The following is a 20,675-nucleotide window of genomic DNA, read 5'->3' as shown; positions in this document are numbered from 1 at the left end:
TTGCATTTTAATTTTAAATGGTTGTCATTGCAATATTACATGATTGCAAGCTTTTGGAATCCTAATATCTGATAATACTAATGAAACTATAGTTTTAAGATCACATTTTAGTCTACTGTACTTATGACAAATCACAATTTGAGCATCTGACTATTGTTACTAGTAGTTTTAAGCTTTTAAAAAACTGTCTGTAAAAAGGGTTTCTAGAGATCCAAAGATACAACTCACCTGCGACATTCAATGTGTCTCCCTAAATGCTCATGATCCACAAACTCCCAGTCATTCACAAAAACAATTTATAAAAAACCTTAAGATTCTGGCAGGCAATTTAGTTTGTTTCTCCTCAAAAGGTTTAGCATATATACATATAGATTCACATGCACACACACATCACTACAGTACTCATGATTAACTTTCTGTCCCACAGGATGAATTCCACTGAAAAACATTGAGACCCTATATAAGACTTTCCTTTCCTTTACGAGATGGAATAAGAACTGTATTGCCATATGTATAGGCTTGGAAGGATTCGATTTCACTATACACACAAAAAACAACAAAAATATTTACATCAACAATCATCAAAATTTACAGATAGGCAAAGTAAGAAAAATGCTGCTTGAGAACTTATTAGAGTTTGATTTAAGAATATTTACTTTATATATTTTGACATGTGATATTGACAATTTGTGTTGTAATGGTTATACAGCTTTAACTTTTTGGATCTCAATGTCTACTGTCAATTAATGTCTGATTCCCATATTGTCTGACTCCTGCCATAATTTCCTGCAACTGTGAAAATTTAAATTGAGTAAAAAAAGGAAGAAATGCTTAAAAGCAAAATTTTGCACAGCTATATTTAAATCGATAAAAATAAAACATACTTAAAAATAAACATTAAGAAATCAACATAAATGCTTAACCAATACACATTATCAATCAGAATTATAATAAAAATAAAAATTGAATTCTGCTAAGCCTACAAACGTTAGGGTAAAGGAAAAAAAAAGTCAGCTAGATTTCTGCCTAATTTTTAGGGTCTTAATCCTGCAACATTTTATTAAGAACCATAAGTTTTATGAAAAAATTCAGATGGCTAGATTGATAGAGAGAGCAAGCACAGAAAAAGATACTACAGATTTCTTGTTAGATTAATCAGCTTCATTCAAGAATACAATTTTATCAGTTATCTACTTATAAATATCTACTTACAAATTTTCATCACAGATATTTTTAGTGAAGTCATGGACAGGTCACGGGCAGTAAACAAAAATTCATGGCCTGTGACCTGTCCATGATTTTTACTAAAAATACCCATGACTAAAACTTGGGGGGAAGGGTGGCTGCCTGGGGGCGCCACAAGTGCTGGAAGGGAGGGCAGACAGTGGCCCAGGACCTCTGCTGGTGCTGGAGTGGGGATGGAAGGCGGCGCATGGCCCGGGACCCCCGCTGGTGCTGGGGGCAGGTGGAGCCAGCAGACTTCCTACCTGGCTCAGTGCCTCTGCCCCCTCCCCCAGCTGCAGAGTTTGGGTGTGGGAGGTGGGGGCACAGGACGGGTGAAACGGGCTCTGGAAGGCACTCACCTGGGGGGCTCCCCGGAAGCAGCGACATCCCTTTCGCTCAGTTGCTAGGTGGAGGCGTGGCCAGGCAGCTGTGCACGCTGCCTCTGCCCAGAGCACTAGGTCTGAGTGCAGTGCCTGCAGGTGGAGGCAGTGTGCACAGCTGCCTGGCTACACCTCCACCTAGCAGGTGAGCGAGGGGGAGGTCGCCGTTTCCGGGGAGTCCCCAGGTAAGTGCCGCCCAGAGCCTGCCTCACCCCATCCTGTGCCCCAACCCCCTGCCCCCTCCCACACCCAAATTCTGCTGGGGAGCGAGGTGTGTGGTGGACCAAGACTGCCCCAGCAGAGGCTGGTACGACTGGCGCAGGGGCTGCCTGAGCTGTCCCCGAGCCAGGCACACTGGCCGCTCCAGAAGTCACGGAAAGTCACGGAATCTGTAGATTATAAACAGAATATGTTAACAAGTATAAACAGAATATGTTAACGTGCATTTTTCTAGCTTGGTAAATGGCTTTAAGTATGTAGAGCAGTGGTTCCAAAACTTATTTGACTGCACTCCCCTTCTTTGTGTCTGTAGTAGTTTACGTTCTCCCCCCACCTCCTGCCACACAAGTATATATACACACCAAAAAACAAAAAAAACATGCAACTCTCACTTAATGCTAATTATTCATTGCTTTGGGTAAAATGTGCGCAGTAAGTTTTTTTCCCCTAAAATTTCTCATGCCCCCACCCAGAATATATTCCACATCCCCCACCCCCTCCAGCAGGGCTCGCCTCCCAGTTTGAGAACCTCTGATGCAGAGCATACAGAACCACCAACTGGGTCAAATACTGCAATCTATGTAGCAAGGAAAATGCACCTTGCTAGCTGGGGTGCATTTTTGATCGGTCCAAGAGCAACAGGGATAGCCAGTTCCCTGGGAACACTCCACCTCCACCACCCTGAGTGGGAGTGGGGTAAGGGGAGATCTCAAGGAGCTGCAGCTGGGGGCAGTGCTACGCACATTCCCTCCTGATGGCCTGCAGCATATATGTATGGAAGAGGGAGAAGGTACTGCTTCTTTCTCATTCCCCTACCCCATGCTGCAGGACCTGGGAGCAGGGGCACGGCACCTCGCATGGTATCCAAGTATCGGAATCTGTCCTGTCCACTCCTGCTGCCAGTGAACAGCGGAGGCATGGGGGGCCAGCTGATTGCTTCTCATCTGCCAAGACAGGAGTGGAGAGCTGCTTTTGCTTGCTGCAGAGTAGCAGCCATTTTGGGCTCTGTCCAGCCCCACCCTTCTCCATCCTTATCTAATGAGCTAGTTCTCCGCTGAAACTGGGAACTAGGCTGATCACCACATTTTGTTTGTGGCCTGGAAGGGATTTTCCCCTAAAGCAAAACTGGCAAACTGCTATGTGGGTTCTTCCACCTTCCATCTGGCATCCCGGAGTTCTAGTTTTGGGATTGAAATTACATTTGTCACAATTTAGTGGGCTCCAGTGTGGTTGATGGGTTAAAAATGGTCTGATGTGGTGTACCATAATTCAATGGGGTACTTAGGCACTGACCCTAAGCATGGCATTGCATGTCTCATGCAGTGTGTTGCTCTCCTCATATCATCTCATCTCACCTACCTCCTCTGTGGAGGTGGGGAATGGGTTGGGACACTAACTTCCAGCCCCAGTCCCAGGTCAAACCTGAGGGTGTATTGACCTCATATCCACCCTCAGCTTTTTAGAATCCGGGACCACTGGTGCCCAGCTGAAACATGCACTGGGACAGCCCTGTCAGGTAATTTGGGGAATGGTTCCCTATTGGTTAATAATTTTAATCAAGTTGAATCCTCTGCACTTAACTATGCTATGGTGTTTGTCTATTATTATTTCTGTGTCTGTAATGTCCTTTAATCAGACTGCCTCCCTGGAGAGTTAGAAATTCTTGAGAAAGGGGTTTGGAGTGAATATATCACTGAGCTGGCATACATAGTTAACATAATCACACTGATTAACTATCTCTAAGTTCATAGTGACAGGAGCCCTTAAGGAAGGATTCAGTAAAAGGAGTTTATTTTATATCTACATTATCTCCTTTTATACTTGAAAACTAACAATGTATACAATGAGCACAAGTCACCAAGCATCAAGTCACTCTAAAACAGTGATTTTCAACCTGTGGTCCGCAGACCCCTGGGGGTCCGTAGACTATGTCTAAGATTTTCAAAGGGATCTGCAACTCCCTCAGCAATTTTTTAGGGGTCTGCAAATAAAAAAAGGTTGAAAACCACTGCTCTAAAAAACAGTGTTGTGAACAGTTAGAATTCTAGAAAAGGCAATGAAGAAGTCAAATTTTCAAAAGCACCTAGTCCCATTTTCAAAAATGACATAGGCATTTATGAGCTTAAGTCTCACTGAAACTTAGGGATGTAGGCTCCTAAATCACTTAGGCACCTTTGAAAATTTTACCCATGGTTAATTTTATTTTCCCTTTTGTGAGACAGATTTATAAGTTTCATTAGGCTGATGCCCTAAATTATAAACAAGTCATTTTAATTTTTTTCCAGAATTTTAAATTCATTAAAAAAGAGAGAAACAAAGAAAAAGAACTCTGAACTCTAGTTGATCATGTTCATATTTGAAAAGTTCTTTCCTTCAGAAAGCATCAGAGTTAAAGCCATTTCACAGCAACAGACAATTAGGTCAAATGCCAATTTTGACACAATAAATTAGACAAGATTCCAATTTATATAGTGTGCAGTGATGACTGGCAACATCACCAAAAAAAGTATGGAAGACTCACTTTTTAAATGCGAGAACAAGTGAAATGCTTGCTTAATTTATTCATTCCATATGAATTGGAGAAGTAAAGCTATATGAAATGTCAAGGTTTTCGATAAGCTGCTTCAGACTACGTCAAGCACTGCAGCACATTAAGCACTTAAAAAGCACTCTGTCATTCATTAACAGCCTAAGCAACTTCTTCATTATGACACTGAAACTGCATTTATAAACTCTGTTTAGAATATGGAATTTATCCATCCTGCTAATCCCCTATGCATATGAGAAAGCCTGATAAGTCTGACTTTCCAACAGATTGTACCACAGTAGCAGCTAATGAAAAGCCAGTTAATGTAACTTCTCATGGTGCTGAAGCAAGGTACTGTAAAATGAATCCATGCATCCATTTTCAAAAGAATCTATATGATACAGTTCAAAGAGGTACCTTCTGATATGCCCATAAACGAAAAATTTGTTACTTGATTTCCTTTCTGGGACTGACCTCTCCCTCTAGTCCAAGACAACTGGGCTGCATTTCTCTGGCAGAACAAAAGTCCATGGGCTGGGAGCAACTGTGGAAATGCTCCACTTTACCCTTCTGTGGTTCCTGAGAGGGTCTCCTGGAGTGCAAAACACCTCTTAAATCTTGTTTACTCCATTTGGCCTGCTCTGTGATGAAGGGAAGGGGAAACAAAGCCACTCTATGGGTGATTTCATCAGGGAACAAAGGCCTAGAAATATTGGTCCCCAAGAGAGAGAAGAGAATGACACATAAGCTTTAAACGTTAGGATTTGCAATAAATAAGGTGTGAAGGCTGAACCAAGGCTCTGTTTGCATTGTCAGGGGCAATCTGACGGAAGGGAAGAAGAGTGGCCAAGTACAGAAGCTTCATCAACAAGGACAAGCCTATATCATTTCTAAATTCTACTCTTTGTATTGGGCACCACATAGGACGCAACACAGCTTTATGTTGTTGCCCTTTTGCTAATGTTTGTGCGCTTTTGCAGCAGGTCAGTTTTTCATTTGATGAGAAATTGGTGATGCAGTGTCAATGTATTTTCTAATATGATTTATTTAAAAAATGCTTATTACTCGTTTCCCTGAACAGAGGTGGGGTCACAGACTGTACATAGGCAACTGCAGCTTGCAAAAACCTCAACTAATGCACTGTCACTGTCTTTTGGTCTCTGTCTCTCATGGACTGTGTGCTTAAAACATTGTTTCCTCTTCCTCCCTCAGCCCCTGAGCTTTACTCCTGGTAAATGCAAAGCTGCTCATTTAGCACCATATGGTGTCAAAACGTGACTTGACCATTAATCTTACTTTTGTGCAGCTTCTCTGCAACACACAGGAAATGGGCAGAAAAGGTCTCACTGCCCATCCAGGCAAAGAGTACTTTAACTTGCACAGTTCTCTTAACAACTGTCTGGGTGCACCTACCGTATAGGGGAACATCACAACTTTCTAGGGACAGTTCCATCCTGAGTGCCTATATATCAGGGCTAGCCAAACTTACTTACCCTCTGAGCCACATACAACTATCTTCACAAGTTCGAGAACAAGGGCGCTCCTGCCGGAACTTGGGGCTTCAGCCCTGCAAAAGGCGCCTGCTGGGGCTCGGCGACTTCAGCCCTGTTCCTGCTGAAGCCTCAACCCCTGGCAGGTGTGCCCCATGGGACTGAAGCCTCGATCCCCTCCTCTCTGCTGGACAGAAGCCCCTACCTCACCACCCTGTTGCAAGGCAGAAGTCTTAAGCTCCCGCCCCACATCTAGTAGGTGGAGAATGGGGCGGGGGCTCCGCGAGCCGTACTTTGACTGTAAAAGAGCCACGCCACCTCCACTATATATCAAAGACTCATATCATCCTCAGCATAAGCACCTTTTGCCAAAACATTTTATCTGTCAACATATCAACCACAGAAGACTAAGCCAACCCGGAGAATTCAGTTTAAAGCAATTTTCATTTTTATTCTAGATTTGGGATGGCTATGTCACCAGGTGGTCAAGCAATGACCAGGAACATACCACTATGTCACTGGTTCAGCAGAAACTGTAAAGAACCTGGTATATCACCACCAACAACTTAGTTTACCACAAAAATCTTCACAATTTATTAGACAGCTTTTTTGCTTTACAGAATAATTCACATATTTTAAGTTCTTTTGGACACAGTCTTCTTGCTTAATATTTCTCACACACATAGCACTTCACTTGTGTGTGGCTAACGGACACCATATTAACCCCTTCCTAAATTGTCTAGCGTTATTTATTTACATGGATAAAGTTGCATCCAATGATCTGTGCGCCATACAAGAGTTAAAAACAACACAACTGAGGGTGTGGAAAAAAAAGACTATAAATTTCTCCTTATTCCTTCTTGCACAATAAATCACCTCTCCATCCAAACCTACACCTCAATCAGATGCTTCTTTTCTATAGGAACGGCCAGTAAAAGCAGATGAGTACTGCTGTGTGTATCCTGAAGTTCAACAAGTCTGAGCTCTTGCAGACCAAGTAGATGGTGGAAGAAATTTCCAGAGTCATGAATTCCTGACCAAAAATTCCCCGATGCTATCCTGCTTCTGATTAAACAAGAGGACTGTTCATTCAAGCACTCAATGAGGCATCACCCAAGAATGGAGGCAATCTCTCAGGTACCCAGATCCCTCACCAATTATGGAGGCAGATCTTGGCATAGATTGGGGCTGTTGGCAACAGTGCAATTATATGCAGATGTGCACACTGAAATTTTTTTTTAAGTAGCAGTATTATTTGGATTTAATTTCCCTATACATTTGGCATAAAATCTCCAGCCTGATATACAAATTAGTGCCAGTTGTGTAGAGGAAAACCAAGCTAAAAGTATGAGATCAAGAGTCAGACGATTTTAATTCTAAATTTGTATTTATATAAATAAAGTTATTAATGTTATATAAGAGCTGCAAGAATATAATGCAATCTTGCTTGTGTTTTGTAGATTACTTACAAAGCTGAAAAGGAAGAAGCCTTTTATTAAGTAAATGGTTATGCAATTAATCTCCTTACAAAAAAATTTTTCAATTAAAATGTTAATTTAAAGTAAAAATGAGATAGAACAAATCCAGAGTGTTACTAGGAAGTTTTGTTTTGTTTTAGAAACAAAGAACCTGGATAAACAGTACTCTTCTGACACAGACCAGGTTTTGCTAGCGTTGATTTTTGTCTGAAGATTAGAAGTAGCACAAGTGAACACATTAGTGATGTTCAGTCAAAAGTTGTTTAGCTGCTGGGACTTTGTCATGCTGTTTGCAATCAGAATAAGCAAGTGAGGCTATTTGGATCTTTTTCTTTTATTGACAGATATTGTTCTACTGGGAGAGTTCTGACCTGGGAAAGATGATGATTTAAATTACTAAAATGCTTAGTTAGACTCAAAATGACAGAGTACAATCCATTTCCTAAATCTGCACTGATATTTCTCCATCAACCTTCTAACCTTCTGCAGGTTGTAGTAAATCACCTTCTCATTAGCTGAGTTCTTACAACTGTATCTGAAAAAGATGCACTTTCAAAAGATCCTGTGAATTTTGAAGCAGCTTCAGATCACACATGCTCAATATGTCATAGTTCACTTGAAGATTTTATTTATTTCTTCAAATTCCAAAAGTGTAATTACAGGAGCTCATATTGTGCTCCAGGTGCCTACCCTACAAATTAAAATCACAAAATAACGCAAAAAGACTGGCTGCAAATATATCCTCCTTTGCCACCCTTTCCTCAACAGCTGTAGAGAGGAAAAAAGATGGGGTTTGCAGTGTGCTCAATAGGTTACCAATCTGAGCTCCGGAGGACCAAAGCAGGAAACAGTCCAAAATTGAGGAACCTTCACAGAATGCCCAGCCAGCAGCTCCCTCTCATTTCTACTGAGGGAGCTCGAGCTTGAGTTCCTCTGCTGATCTGAACTGTGGTAATATGGCATGATGAGAAAGGCTCTCCCTCGGGTAAACAGGTCCTGAACCACTTAGTGCTTTACAGTTTAAAACCAACACCTTGAATTCTACACACGTAGTATAATGGAGTAATCAAGGCAGTGTTCCTCTTGTATGGCTGTTCACCTTGCAAAATAGATGAAGAATGGGTACAAGAACACTTGGAAAACTTGAACCTGTCAGCACTAATTACAGTAAATATTTAGAAAACCAGGAAACATCAGTTTCAGAAGTAAGAAACCTATTATACCACCAGCTGCATCTATAGCTACTTATCTGAGAGGTTTTTGAGCACAATATCTAGTACGGCCCATAGCTCCATAATCACTAAGGGCTCTAAGTTCCATAAACAGGCTCTGTATAAACCTGTACAGGTTCCATGGGGCTTGTTTGCTATGTCACATAGATATGAAATCTTTCAACTGATTCAAAAGCTCAAATAGGAAAAAAAATCTCATAGCCACTCATAGCCAAATCTCCCTCTTCTCCCCTAATACCTCTCCACAGACATAGGTGATTTGTGATTCCCATTGTTAAACTTTAATATTATGAAATTATGCACAAGCAGTACCCACAACGCCTTTCACAGATGGATAGACTATCCCTGGCTGACCAATGACAGTTTGTAGAGATCAGTATGGAAATCGTAATATATGGAGAAAACTTTAGAAAGGTAACTTTCAAGCGTTCTTCATGCAGAGCACATTGCACTAATCCAATCCTGATATCACACTCAGGTGTGTTTTACTGTAACCAGGTCCATATCCAAGAGAAAAGGCAGCAATTGCTTAACTAGAAGCAGGCCTGGTCATTACAATGATTTTTCCTAAATATTATAAATTCTAACAGTCCCTGCCACAGTCATCCAAGATCAGTTTTGAAGGCCCAAAAGCCATTCATCCACCAGTCCTCCATTTACTGGAAGCTCTCAGACCAATCTTTAGCAATAGGGAGAGGGGAGAAGCACTCAGACTGCAGAACTGTCAATGGGTATGTTGACAGAGCCAGTGGCAGCATGCCGCCAAGCCCAGGTTGAAAGACTCAGGCTCAAGCTACCACATTAAAAATAGCCATGTAAACAGCACTTTGAAGTTGCAGCTCGGGCTCTGAAGCTCAACCCCTTCGCTAGGCTTCAGAGCCCGAGCAGCAACATCTACACAGCTATTTTTAATGCACTAGCACAAGCTCTGTAAACCCCAGGCTGTCGACCTTGGCTTCGAGGCTCATGCTACAGGCTGTGTAGACATATCCAATATGGCCACAGGGGAGCAGCTCATCTATGAGGACACTGCTCAGTGTGCAGAGAAGGAGGGACTCAGCATCCTTCCAGTGTTACTAGCTGCTCCCTTGGCGGATCAAGAACCAATGTGGTTTCAAAGAAGGAAGAACCTAGCCTTTCCCACCACTCTCAGTAGTGGTGGTAGCAGACCCTTCCCACCCCCTCTCATTAAAAAGAGGTAGGGAGATTGAGGAAAAGCAGAAATATGAGTCTCCACAAAGAGAAGATATACAGATTTTACTGCCACAAAAAAAAAAGCATCAATTCAAAGCTCTGGATGCCCTTGACAATCATTTAAATAATACAAATAATTGAACAGATTGTTCTAATTGTTCTAATAAAGAATAATATTTTAGCATAAATTTTTTCTTGGTCTCCTCACAGATCTCCCTATTGCCCAGCTTTTCAAACCTCTACCCTCCCAAAAGCCAGGGAGAAAAAGTAGGCCTTGCAGTGTGCCCAAAAGAGCAAGAAACTCTGGTTAATTCAGACCAGGACCATTCACAACTCTTTCCCTTTCTTGCTTCTCTCTAACCAAGTGATTTCCTCTCCAGCTCCTCCACCATTTGGCTATTTGTCATCTTTGCATGTACACAACCTCCATGCTTTCTTCCCTACTGTTTATTGCTAGGTATCTGGGGATTTCCCATTAATTTAATTTTATATTTTTCTTTTAATTAAATATTCAGACAACTTTTACTATTGGATTCAGGCACTCTCATGAGGATAACCACAATGTGAAGGAAGGAAGTATAAAAGAGAAATTAGGATAAAGTACCTCAAAGAAAATGGGGTCACATTTTATATCAAAATTCCATTTTGAAATCGTTTCAAAAGGGTTAATAAGTGATTTATAGATGTTTGAATATATGGTTAATCAATTGTTATAAAGTCCAACAGGTCAATAAACTGCTTATAATAAACTATGACACATTCTAGCCTATAACATATACTTTTGACATATACTATTTATGTCAGTAACATTCTTATAACATCTATTAATTATTTAACTCTTTATAAACCATTTATAAATGGAATCTTAAAGTGTAACAAAAAGAGTTGCTTCCATTGTCCCTGGCTATCTAAATTAAAAGATCAAGATGTACAGAAAATTATAAGCCCAATTTCCTACCATCCTTAATGTTGGGCCTACTTGTCTTAACAGTATTACTTTAAAATCACAAATATGAATCTCTAATATTTTGTATAAAACAAATTTGAAAATTTCTTCTCTGCAAAGAAATACACTGTGTGTTAGACATTAAGTTTTGTATCTTACACGTTTGGCCATTCAGATTGTTGACAAGTAAAGATTTTTAGTTTCAGAAAGGGACCATTTCGTCCAAAGAACTATACTGATGTTGCGTATTTTAAAATACTTACTGTGAATTCCTATCCTGCATTATCTGTGTTAATTTTCTCCATGGGTTATACGCAGAGTCAATGCTGTAAAGCCGCATGTGCATGGCCAAAACATGGAACAGTTGATCTGAATTGGTGAAGGAAAAAAAGATAATTTTGTTAAATATATCTAAAATATTTTATATCAGTTTAGCACCATTTATTTCCGAAATCTTCTACAAAACCTGATGTCTTCTAGAATGCTATAAATGATGCTTTAGTGACAGGTCTACAAGATTCTCTCTCATAACTTCACTGGGTTTCTAAGCATAAGGGATTATACCTAGGGCCCTACCAAATTCATGGCCGTGAAAAACACATCACGGATCGTGAAACCCAGTCTCCCCTGTGAAATCTGGTCTTTTGCGTACTTTTACCCTATACTATACAGATTTAATAGTGGAGACCAGCATTTCTCAAACTGGGGGTCCCAACCCAAAACGAGGTTGTGTGGGGGTCACAAGGCTACTGTAGGGAGTCGAGGTATTGCCACCTTTACTTCTGCGCTGCCTTCACAGCTGGAGAGTGGCACATGCTGGCTGCCCGCCCAGCTCTGAAGGCAGTCCCGCAGCCAGCAGCAGTGCAGAAGTAAAGGTGGCAATACCATGACACCCTTATTACTGCACTGCTGCTGCTGGTAGTGGTACTGCCTTAAAAGCTGGGCTCCCAGCCAGCAGCCACAGAGATTTTGGTCAATTTCACGGTTGTAGGATTTTAAAAATTGTAAATTTCACTGTTTCAGGTATTTAAATCTGAAATTCATGGTGTTGTAACTGTGGGGGTCCGAGCTCTAAAGGGTGTCATGTGGGGTCTCAGGGATATTGTAGGGGGGGCTGCAGTATTGCAGGGGTGGCCAACCGGCAGCTCCGGAGCCACATGCAGCTCTTCAGAAGTTAATATGCGGCTCCTTGTATAAACACCGACTTCGGGGCTGGACCTACAGGCGCCAACTTTCCAGCGTGCCAGGGGGTGCTCACTGCTCAACCCCTGGCTCTGCCACAGGCCCCAACTCCACTCCACTCCACCCCTCCCTACCCCCTCTCCTGAGCCTGCCATGTCCTCACTCCTCCCTTTTCCCCCCCACCAGAGCCTCCTGCACACCACGAAACAGCTGATCGGGATGTGCGGGAAGGGAGGGGGAGGCACTGATTGGCGGGTCTGCTAGTGGGCGGGAGGTGCTGGGAATGGGGCGGGGAGGGAACTGATGGGGGGCTGCTGATGTATTACTGTGGCTCTTTGGCAATGTACACTGGTAAACTCTGGCTCCTTCTCAGGCTCAGGTTGGCCAGCCCTGCGGTATTGTCACCCTTATTGTGCACTGTTGCTGGCGGTTACTCATGACACAGCAGATTTTCATAATACAACTTCACAATATCAATCAGAATTCATGAGTTGCATAGATATAGCCCCAATTCATAACAGTGATACCATGCTCTCACTTGTTTGTCTCGTATCTGAAGTACTCTTCTTGTATTCCATATGTCTACGGTTTAAAATTCCTAAAGTTCCTGGAATCAAAGGTTCAGATCCCAGCTGGGTCAACTCAGCCCTTCATCTTTTGGGGGTAGAAACTTTTAGTGCCACCAGTTTATTATGCAGTCATCTTTTGGATAAGACTTTAAAAACAAAGTTTCTGCCAACTTTGCATTGACATTACAGATAGCATGGTATTTTTCTTAAGGACACTATTTTGCCCACATTTCTGCAATGCACTGTGCAGTTTGTTGTCACCCTCCAACCCAGATGCAGCTGTATTTCAAGGGCCCCGGAGATATATGATTATTTTCAAAATACTTTTTGAATCCTTTTGAACAAAAGACACTATTATGTTATTAATGTAAGTTATTACAGAATCATATATTAAATGTGATTATTGCCACATAGATGCGAATTGTACAATTGGTCAATAGAAACAAACTAATATATTCATGAATTACAGATAACTATTCACTTGGACTACATCCATCTGCTCTTTTTTCAGATTTCCTCTTTGTTATGTAACTTAGGCTGGCAGTCACAATTAGTGCAGGCAGCATCTTCAGATTTTTACATTTTGCAGGTTTTGAGACGCCCTGAAGCCCTTTCAATTACTTCTTGTATGTTTGTTGTACTGTTACATCCCTAGTGAAAGTGTATATGCTATTCCACTGTAATGTGTTGATATGAAAGTCCTATTTTTAAAAAATGAACTCTCTAGGTTTCCCATAATTTGGCTCAGTTTTCCCTTCCTTCACTACATGTTTTCTTTCATTCTACACTATATATTGGTGTCTTCTGCTGTGTCTGTTTCAGTGTCTCCCCCCCCCCCCAATTTTTCTGTAAAGTTAAATAATGGTTCCTTCTTATTTTCACTCTCTCTTCCTCTACTTCCCTTCAATTTTTCCTTTTTGCTCAATCCTCTCTCCCATTTTCTCCTCTATTATTTTACTTTTCTCTTGCTTCATGTTTAATCTCGCTCCTTTCTTCTCTTTCTGCAACCCCCATTCCACCTGCACACACATCTACAGGTCTCCATATTTAAATAAAAATAGTAGCTATTAATTTATTTTCCACAAAAAGATAATTACTCAGAGATATTTGGTCGCCAAAAAAGTCTTATGCTAAAGTCAGCTGACTCTGCCAGAGCCTGAGGGCTGTAATTAGTTCCCGGGGTTTGTAAAATAATTGAAGATGTAGATGACACTGGAACTGATTGCTGTCACCTGCTTTCTGAATAAAGTCAGTCAATGAGGACAAAATAAACCCTCATTTCTCCTAGCAAGAAATTATAACAAAATGTTGTTTTGCTGACAGATTTCTCAATGTCCTAAGAATATACTGATCTTTCAGAAAATTATACTAATTTCTTTTTATTTAAATGAACACCACAAAACTATTGGTTTCCTCCTTTCTCGTCTAAGGGAAAAAAAATAGAAAACATGATAATTTACATTAAACTGCTCCTTGCTTCAAACAGAAAGGAGCACCGAGGCAGAAATGTGCTCAGAGTAATTAACTCTTTGTTCCCATATTGACTATTTTCCAACCTTACATTTAACATAAAATGAATTGGTCAAGCATCAAATTCTAGCACCAGAGGGTTTATTATTTGTATGTTCTGGCTATATGTTTGTGAAATTAGGGCGTGTTGTATTGTAGTACTAATCTGAACAGAAACATTTTTGTTACCAAAAGCTTTATGAAACACAAAATCTTAGGGTTTGTTAGTTTGTGATGGATCGAGGAGACAGCAATCCTACTACCTACTTCTGTTCTATATAAATATGATGCAGGATATTCAGTCTAAGATAGGCAAAAATAAGCAATGCTTCTGCTGGATTTTTTTTGAATGAAAAATTTTCTACGATGCTATTTTAAAATATAAAAATAATTCTTCCATGTCAATGGAGCACAAGCATAGAGTGTTTTTTTCTAGATTTAGAGTAACAAAAGAATACATTGCCCCTAATGGGAACACAGTAGCAAAAAGACATGGTTTCTGAGTCTCTTCTTGATGTCTAAATATTCTTCACTGTTTAGTAAAATGAAATCCTGAAGTGGCCATTTGTTTTTTTACTACTCCTTTGCAGTGACTATGTGATTATGAAAAGCAAGAGAATAAGGACTGAGAGAGAACAGAGAAAGGCATGATATGCCATTTCTTCACAAAAATTGGCTTGTCTTGGATACATCAATATTCAAATGACAACATTCCTGCTATTCTACTCCGAAAGTTTTCCTGCTTATGTGTTTGTGTGATGGCGTGGAAGTCCATGTGGGGCTACACAAAGGCAAAATTTATCTGCCTTTATATACTGTGTTCTGCCATGACTGCACCTCACCAAAGTGTGGATAGAGGCCTATAAAAAGCAGTTACCTCATTTTCCATAGACTTTGTCTTAAAGATCTACAGCCTCTTCTGTTAAGAAGCAAAAGCAATATATTAAATGACAATGAATCATTAAAGAGCCACCCTAACTACTCTCCAGCAGCAAGAAGATGACAGCCATAACTCAACAGGCATCCCAGACACCCCCACAGACAACAGTGTTTCTTATGGGCCCCTCTCCCAGGAATAATACAAAGTCATCAAGCAGCGATGATGGTGTGCAGAAGCAAGTGAGGGGTCTGGCCTGGAATCTCCAAACTAATATACTTCAAGCTATTTGAAAAAGTCTGTTAATTTTTTTTAAATCTTAGAAGTACAAAAAATTACAGGTTTACAATGTAATGAATGGTATAGGACAACGTAAACTGGACTCTCCTATTTTTCCTCATATAATACATGAGTGAGGTTACAGCCAATTAAGTTGACCAAATGTAAACAAATTGTTAGAGTTAGATTGTTAGATTGTTTTTGTTTTCAGAGAGTACCTATTTATGAGCACAAACTATGTAACATACTTAACAAAACATCATCTACATTTACAGTCAGTTTTGACTTTGATTCATGGTAATTTATTACCAAACACTCCCCTCAAAAATTATCTTGCTCAAAAAAAATACTTAACCGGCTACCAGGGGTCTGTTCTTTTCAGCTGTCCCATGCCAGCTCTGCTTTCAGTGTTTTCTTACTGTGAAACAGCAGAGATGAATTAATCAGAGTCAGCACTTTCAAAAGAGCAGCTGGAGAGAAAAGACACTAGCACTGCTTTGGGACTGAAGCTGCTAGAGAATAGTCTTCTGATGTTCTCACCCTCAAATATCAAGGATAACAGGCATTCTATATATATCTACATCACCAGCACTTGCTGCTGTAATCACATCCTTTATTATTTTCAATATTAAGGAATACTGGTATACATTTTTGATTCCACAGGAGGACAGAAAAAGATGGTCCCATACATGTTTTTATCTTTCATTTCTATCTATACACAGGACAAACTAAACTAATTTGGAGAGATGATTACATATGATTTTGATAGGTGAATGGAAAGATGTATCCAATGTCTGCTAAATTTACAATATCGACATGAAATTTACTGAAGCTACACATTTTCTTCTTGTTTAGTTTGGAACTCTTCTTCTGCCCTACACAGAAACTTTGCATAGCTATTTAACATTGTCTTTTGCCAAAGAGAGAGTTTAGAAACTTCATTCACATGAGGTATCACATTCTACATACGGAATAGAGGAGGTGCTGTACGAGTGATGAAAAACTGCATGTTTGGCTCACATTTATTTTACCCTTCAAAAGTCAGGAGCACATTTTTATCCTCAATTCTTCTCACATTTGTATTTTTAAATACAGATAAATATTACCTGTTTTGCTGTAATGCTCATAAGTCTCTGTTTTGACTTTACTTTTCTTGATCTGCCCTTTTTTCTCCCTATTCCAGAGACTATTATTCATATTTCCAGTGTTAACAGGGACAGCTTGCAGGAGGCAACAAGCAGTCCTCTGCAAGTGAAGCATAGTAGGTGCTTCTGGTTTCAGGTGCAGCATGAAACCAGTAGCCCTATTGCACTCCTCCCCTCAACCTCCTGGTCAGGACTCTATGTAGATCATTACTGGAGACATTGGCTAGAGTATTGATTTTTAACAAGGAGTCGCAGATTTCCTTTTTCTCTTTATAGAGCTTAGTTAGCCTTAATATCTTCAGTAGGAAAGACTTGCCGTCTGTCTTCCCAGTCATCACTGATCCTGTAGACTGGAAATACTGAGAAAGATTTTCCTTTCTGTGAAGGTCAGGAAAATCCTTTTTCTTTTAGGCAATAAGTGATGCAGCACTGTCAGACAAATCTAAGGCCTTGAGCACTACACTGATTAAATAGCTAATATCCTCTGGACCAAAACTCTTCAGAGTGGTGTCCTTACAGTAGGAGATCAATTTTAGAGAGGATGAGGGAGAAATTTTCCCTTTTTCTTTGAAGAATATCATTGGCTTTCTTTTTAGATTCCTTCTTCGAGTATAGAAGATATGTCAGACTTCTTAGCAACCAGCAAGTGGGGCTCTCTGCTATGTGATAAAGAATGCTTTTTGCTGCTATATTTTTAGAGTTGACCTCGGTGGTTAAGCTGAGTGGGAGCTATCTAGGTTCGACAGAGGTTTTGGCTTTCTTGAAATCAGTGTCAAGACAGACTACCAGCTGTGACTGAAGAAGGCAAAAGGGGAGACGGGCACACCCAGATGGCTGAGGAGCCAGCAGCAACAGGAATGTTTGCATACACCTGGAGATGCTCATAGTAGCAAAGGATCAGGAAGTAGTTGAAAGAGAGTTTTACCTTTTTCTATGACTTCTGTATGAAGTTAGCTGGGAGTCTACTCAATTGTGCTCACGTTACTAGACTCTGCAAGATGGAAATGATACAATCTACACTGGGAGAATGATACAAGAACCAAATTACTTTCCTGGAAGAAACAACATACACCATCTCTGGATGGCGGATACAAATTGCAGTGTGGAAAGTGTGGTCAGATCCAAGGATGGTGCCGAGAGCTATCATTTGATTTGGCTAAGGAACTTGGTACAGAGTTCAATAGAGAGCATACTTATTATCTCTGCAATGCCATTTGTTTCAAGTGCTTAAGAAATTCTGTGTATCAAGAAAGCTAGCTGTGTATCAAGAAAGCTGAGCTCTAAACTGAACAAGAGCCATTAGAGAGGAGGTAGAAACAACCTAATGAGACAGTTTTTCATTGTTTAGGACCGCTATACAAGGATAAGAAGGTATTGAGCGTTTCATTTTAAGGACAGCTTACAAGAGTCCCAAATACTCTTCCTATATTCATATACATGTGAATTTCCTTCCAATTTAAAAAACTGGTGCTGTAAGCTCATAGGGAGATCACTGTTTCCTTTGGCTTTCTCACAGTCAGCTCTGACAGGAAGCCTACACCAGAAATGAGCTTTCATCCCAGGTTGAGATCAGAAATGTTGTTGAATTTTCCTATCGCCACCTGCTGCTATCAGGGCACTTTGAATTAATAGTTACTTGGAAAAGATAAGCAAATACAACTACTTAAGGAAAGCAAGAAATATGGAAAAATAGGCTTTTGTGATATTTATGGACATTAGAGAGATACCATAATGAAACACACATCAAAGGAACATCAGAACGTAGTAGAGAAGACAGGTGGAAGAGAGAATCTGGATCAAAAATGTCTGTACTACATTAGAAGATGAACACTGCTACTTAGACATTGAAGGAATCAATAGGATTTATAAAAAACTCAAGAAGATGACATCTCTGTTTTCATATCCCTTTCTCCTTAGCATATGTTATTTACATAAGAAGAAAGAAGGTATTTCATATCACATTACATAACATTACTATCATAGGACAGGAGAATTCCATTCTGCATTCTTCTGACCAAATCCTAGAAAAAAAAGCAATTGAGATATCTGAACTTTTTATAAACCTTTACAATATTCCAAAGTAAAAAATAAAATCTGTACAAATATTAGAGGACATAATTATTTCTCCTTAACCACAACATTTCATGAACTCTGATGTCATGTTGCTATCAATGCCTAATGTCACACCACTTCTAAAAAGAACCTACATGTGAGATAAAGAGGCCTTGACCTGCACGTTTGTGTTTTATACTGTATACAAGCATATATTTTCTTAAATTCACAACATTTTTAAACCTTAAAATGACAATTACATGGCCAGATTTCCTTTATCATTCTTGTCACATTGGCTCAGTCACTGACTCTAGCAGCTACATTAATCATTCTTAATTTTACTTCCCAAGTACAGTTGCCCTCATGGTGCAATCTACTAAAACAGCACTTGACCTATTTGTTCCCACCATCTTCACTGACTCTTGCTGCTGTAATAGCTCACCTGGGACACCATATTCCATTTTCTCCACTATCTTATCGACAAACTTTACAGTTGTTACAAGACTAATACAGAGTGGTGTGCTTAATCACAAGAGAGATACCTCAGTACCAAAGCTGTGAGAGAATCAAATGAAAGATCTGTGGGGGCTTACATTGTCATGAATTGTAATTGTTCTATACTGAACAGAAGCAGGTTTAGAAAGACCACAAAGTTAGTATAGTACTGCACAAATAAAGCCTATATTTCCTAAGAATAAGATTAAACTCAAAATAGTATTAAATTCCTACATAGGGAAACAAATGGCTTGCCTGCAATCATTTCATCTTTAAATAAGAAAAAAAAGTGATTCAGTTCTATCTACATAATGAAGAAACTGTAGGTATTTTGCAAGTACATTTTTTAAAAAAAAATGGAACAAAATACAGGACTATGGAAGGATAATTTACACATGGCAAACAAGAAGAATTTTGCCAGGCTTATGTTTCTAAATTATATTTTGTAAAATAACTATATAGAGAGAAAAACAAGAATTCCCCTTTTTAAAAAGTGCAGCATCTGTTTTATGGCTACAGCTAACTCATATACTTGAGGGACATATTTTCACTCAGTCCACAGACATCCCAATGGCCTGAATGGACTCTCTCTGTATGGGAGGTTGAGGACAGAACAGTCTCATTAAGTTAAACACCATTTCATAAAACCTACTAACTAGGAAAAACAATTCTCTTCTCATTAGTCAAAATCTTACTGTTCAAAGCTAAACATATTAATACCAAACTCAAGTCCAGTGTGATTCTGTTCTAGGAGGACCTACATTTAAACAGGAGTCTATTTTATTGCAAGATTTAATGTGACTGAATAGTTTTCCAGTTAGCTGACAATCCAAGCTTTTTTACCAATTTAATGAATGCAATATAAATAGCGTGTGAATGAGTTAACAATAATTAGATGGCATTCATGGTTTTGTAGTTTGTTTATTTAAAACAACATGATCTTAGTTTAAATAGTGCATTTCAACTGAAGCATCTAAAGCCCTTTTTCAAATTTCCTGAACTATGGGCAGATTAAATTTCAGTATATAATATTGATAAAAATAGCAATGCAAGCTTAGGAAATATGCAATTATATTTATAAAAAAGTAGAAAAACAACAACATTTTAGGGTATGTAACAATATTACCAGAACTTAATTCCAAAGTCTTTTCTTTCCCCTCTTGTGTGTGACATGGTCCAAACTCTCATAACATAATATAAAACTATTAATTGTTTTTGTCCAAAAACCCTATACTAAAAAATTCTGTCATGTATGAAAATGAATCTGGATTGAAATCTTAAGGTTTTGTTTGTGAGACTATTTACCTTTCAACACATGCAATTAATTCCCATTAGTATACCAGGAATTCTGTGTATCAAAGGGCAAAGTACTCTATCACAATATTCAGTGCAAACTTCTCAAGTCAGCTTCTGACAGGCTGAGTGGTTAATCAGGAGTTTATCAGAAAAACCTTTTAAAGTACTGTAACTTAACCATTTTTAATGAAACGTGTGTTATGTACTAGTTTATGCATATCATCTGTATTTAACCTTGGGTATGAGAGAAAGAGAGAACTTATTCGTTAAATTACATACAGGACCCTTGGGAGGATGTCTTTCATATACATTTTTCTTTTCTTTTTTTTTAAATTGTGCTTTGTTTTAAATAAAAGCTACAGTTTGAGTGCTCTTTTGAAGAGCCCACTACAAAAAACACTCTGGAAACTTTCCATTTAAATGATAAAATAGGTATCCTCATGGTTGTTTGGGTTTTAGTTTTACTTCAGTAAGGTATATTTCTGAGGCATAAACTGCTTCACCTTTCCTTTCAAATACATCAAACTTATCAGTTTATTTTTCAACTGTTTTTCCATTAATTTTCCAAAATTCCATTAATT

The 20,675-nt window shown here is 39.4% G+C and overlaps 1 protein-coding gene and 1 long non-coding RNA gene across 5 annotated transcripts in view; one reads left to right on the top strand and one right to left on the bottom strand.

Moving 5' to 3' along the window:
- UBR3 (ubiquitin protein ligase E3 component n-recognin 3) overlaps window positions 1–20,675 on the bottom strand; it is a 211,114-nt gene that overhangs the window by 38,644 nt on the left and 151,795 nt on the right. For all 4 annotated transcript variants that reach the window (XM_075117938.1, XM_075117939.1, XM_075117940.1 and 1 more), the window contains one exon: window positions 10,954–11,059. In XM_075117938.1, the coding sequence (XP_074974039.1) occupies window positions 10,954–11,059 (106 nt within the window). The remainder of the gene's footprint in view (window positions 1–10,953; window positions 11,060–20,675) is intronic.
- LOC142068543 (uncharacterized) lies at window positions 1,637–14,602 on the top strand. Its single transcript, XR_012664371.1, has 4 exons — window positions 1,637–1,789; window positions 5,167–5,333; window positions 6,763–6,977; window positions 14,541–14,602. It is a non-coding gene; the product is annotated as an uncharacterized LOC142068543 (long non-coding RNA).

This window comes from Caretta caretta, chromosome 11, assembly GCF_965140235.1.
Source record: "Caretta caretta isolate rCarCar2 chromosome 11, rCarCar1.hap1, whole genome shotgun sequence".
Lineage (NCBI taxonomy): Eukaryota > Metazoa > Chordata > Testudines > Cheloniidae > Caretta > Caretta caretta.
This window is presented reverse-complemented; position numbering and strand designations above follow the sequence as displayed.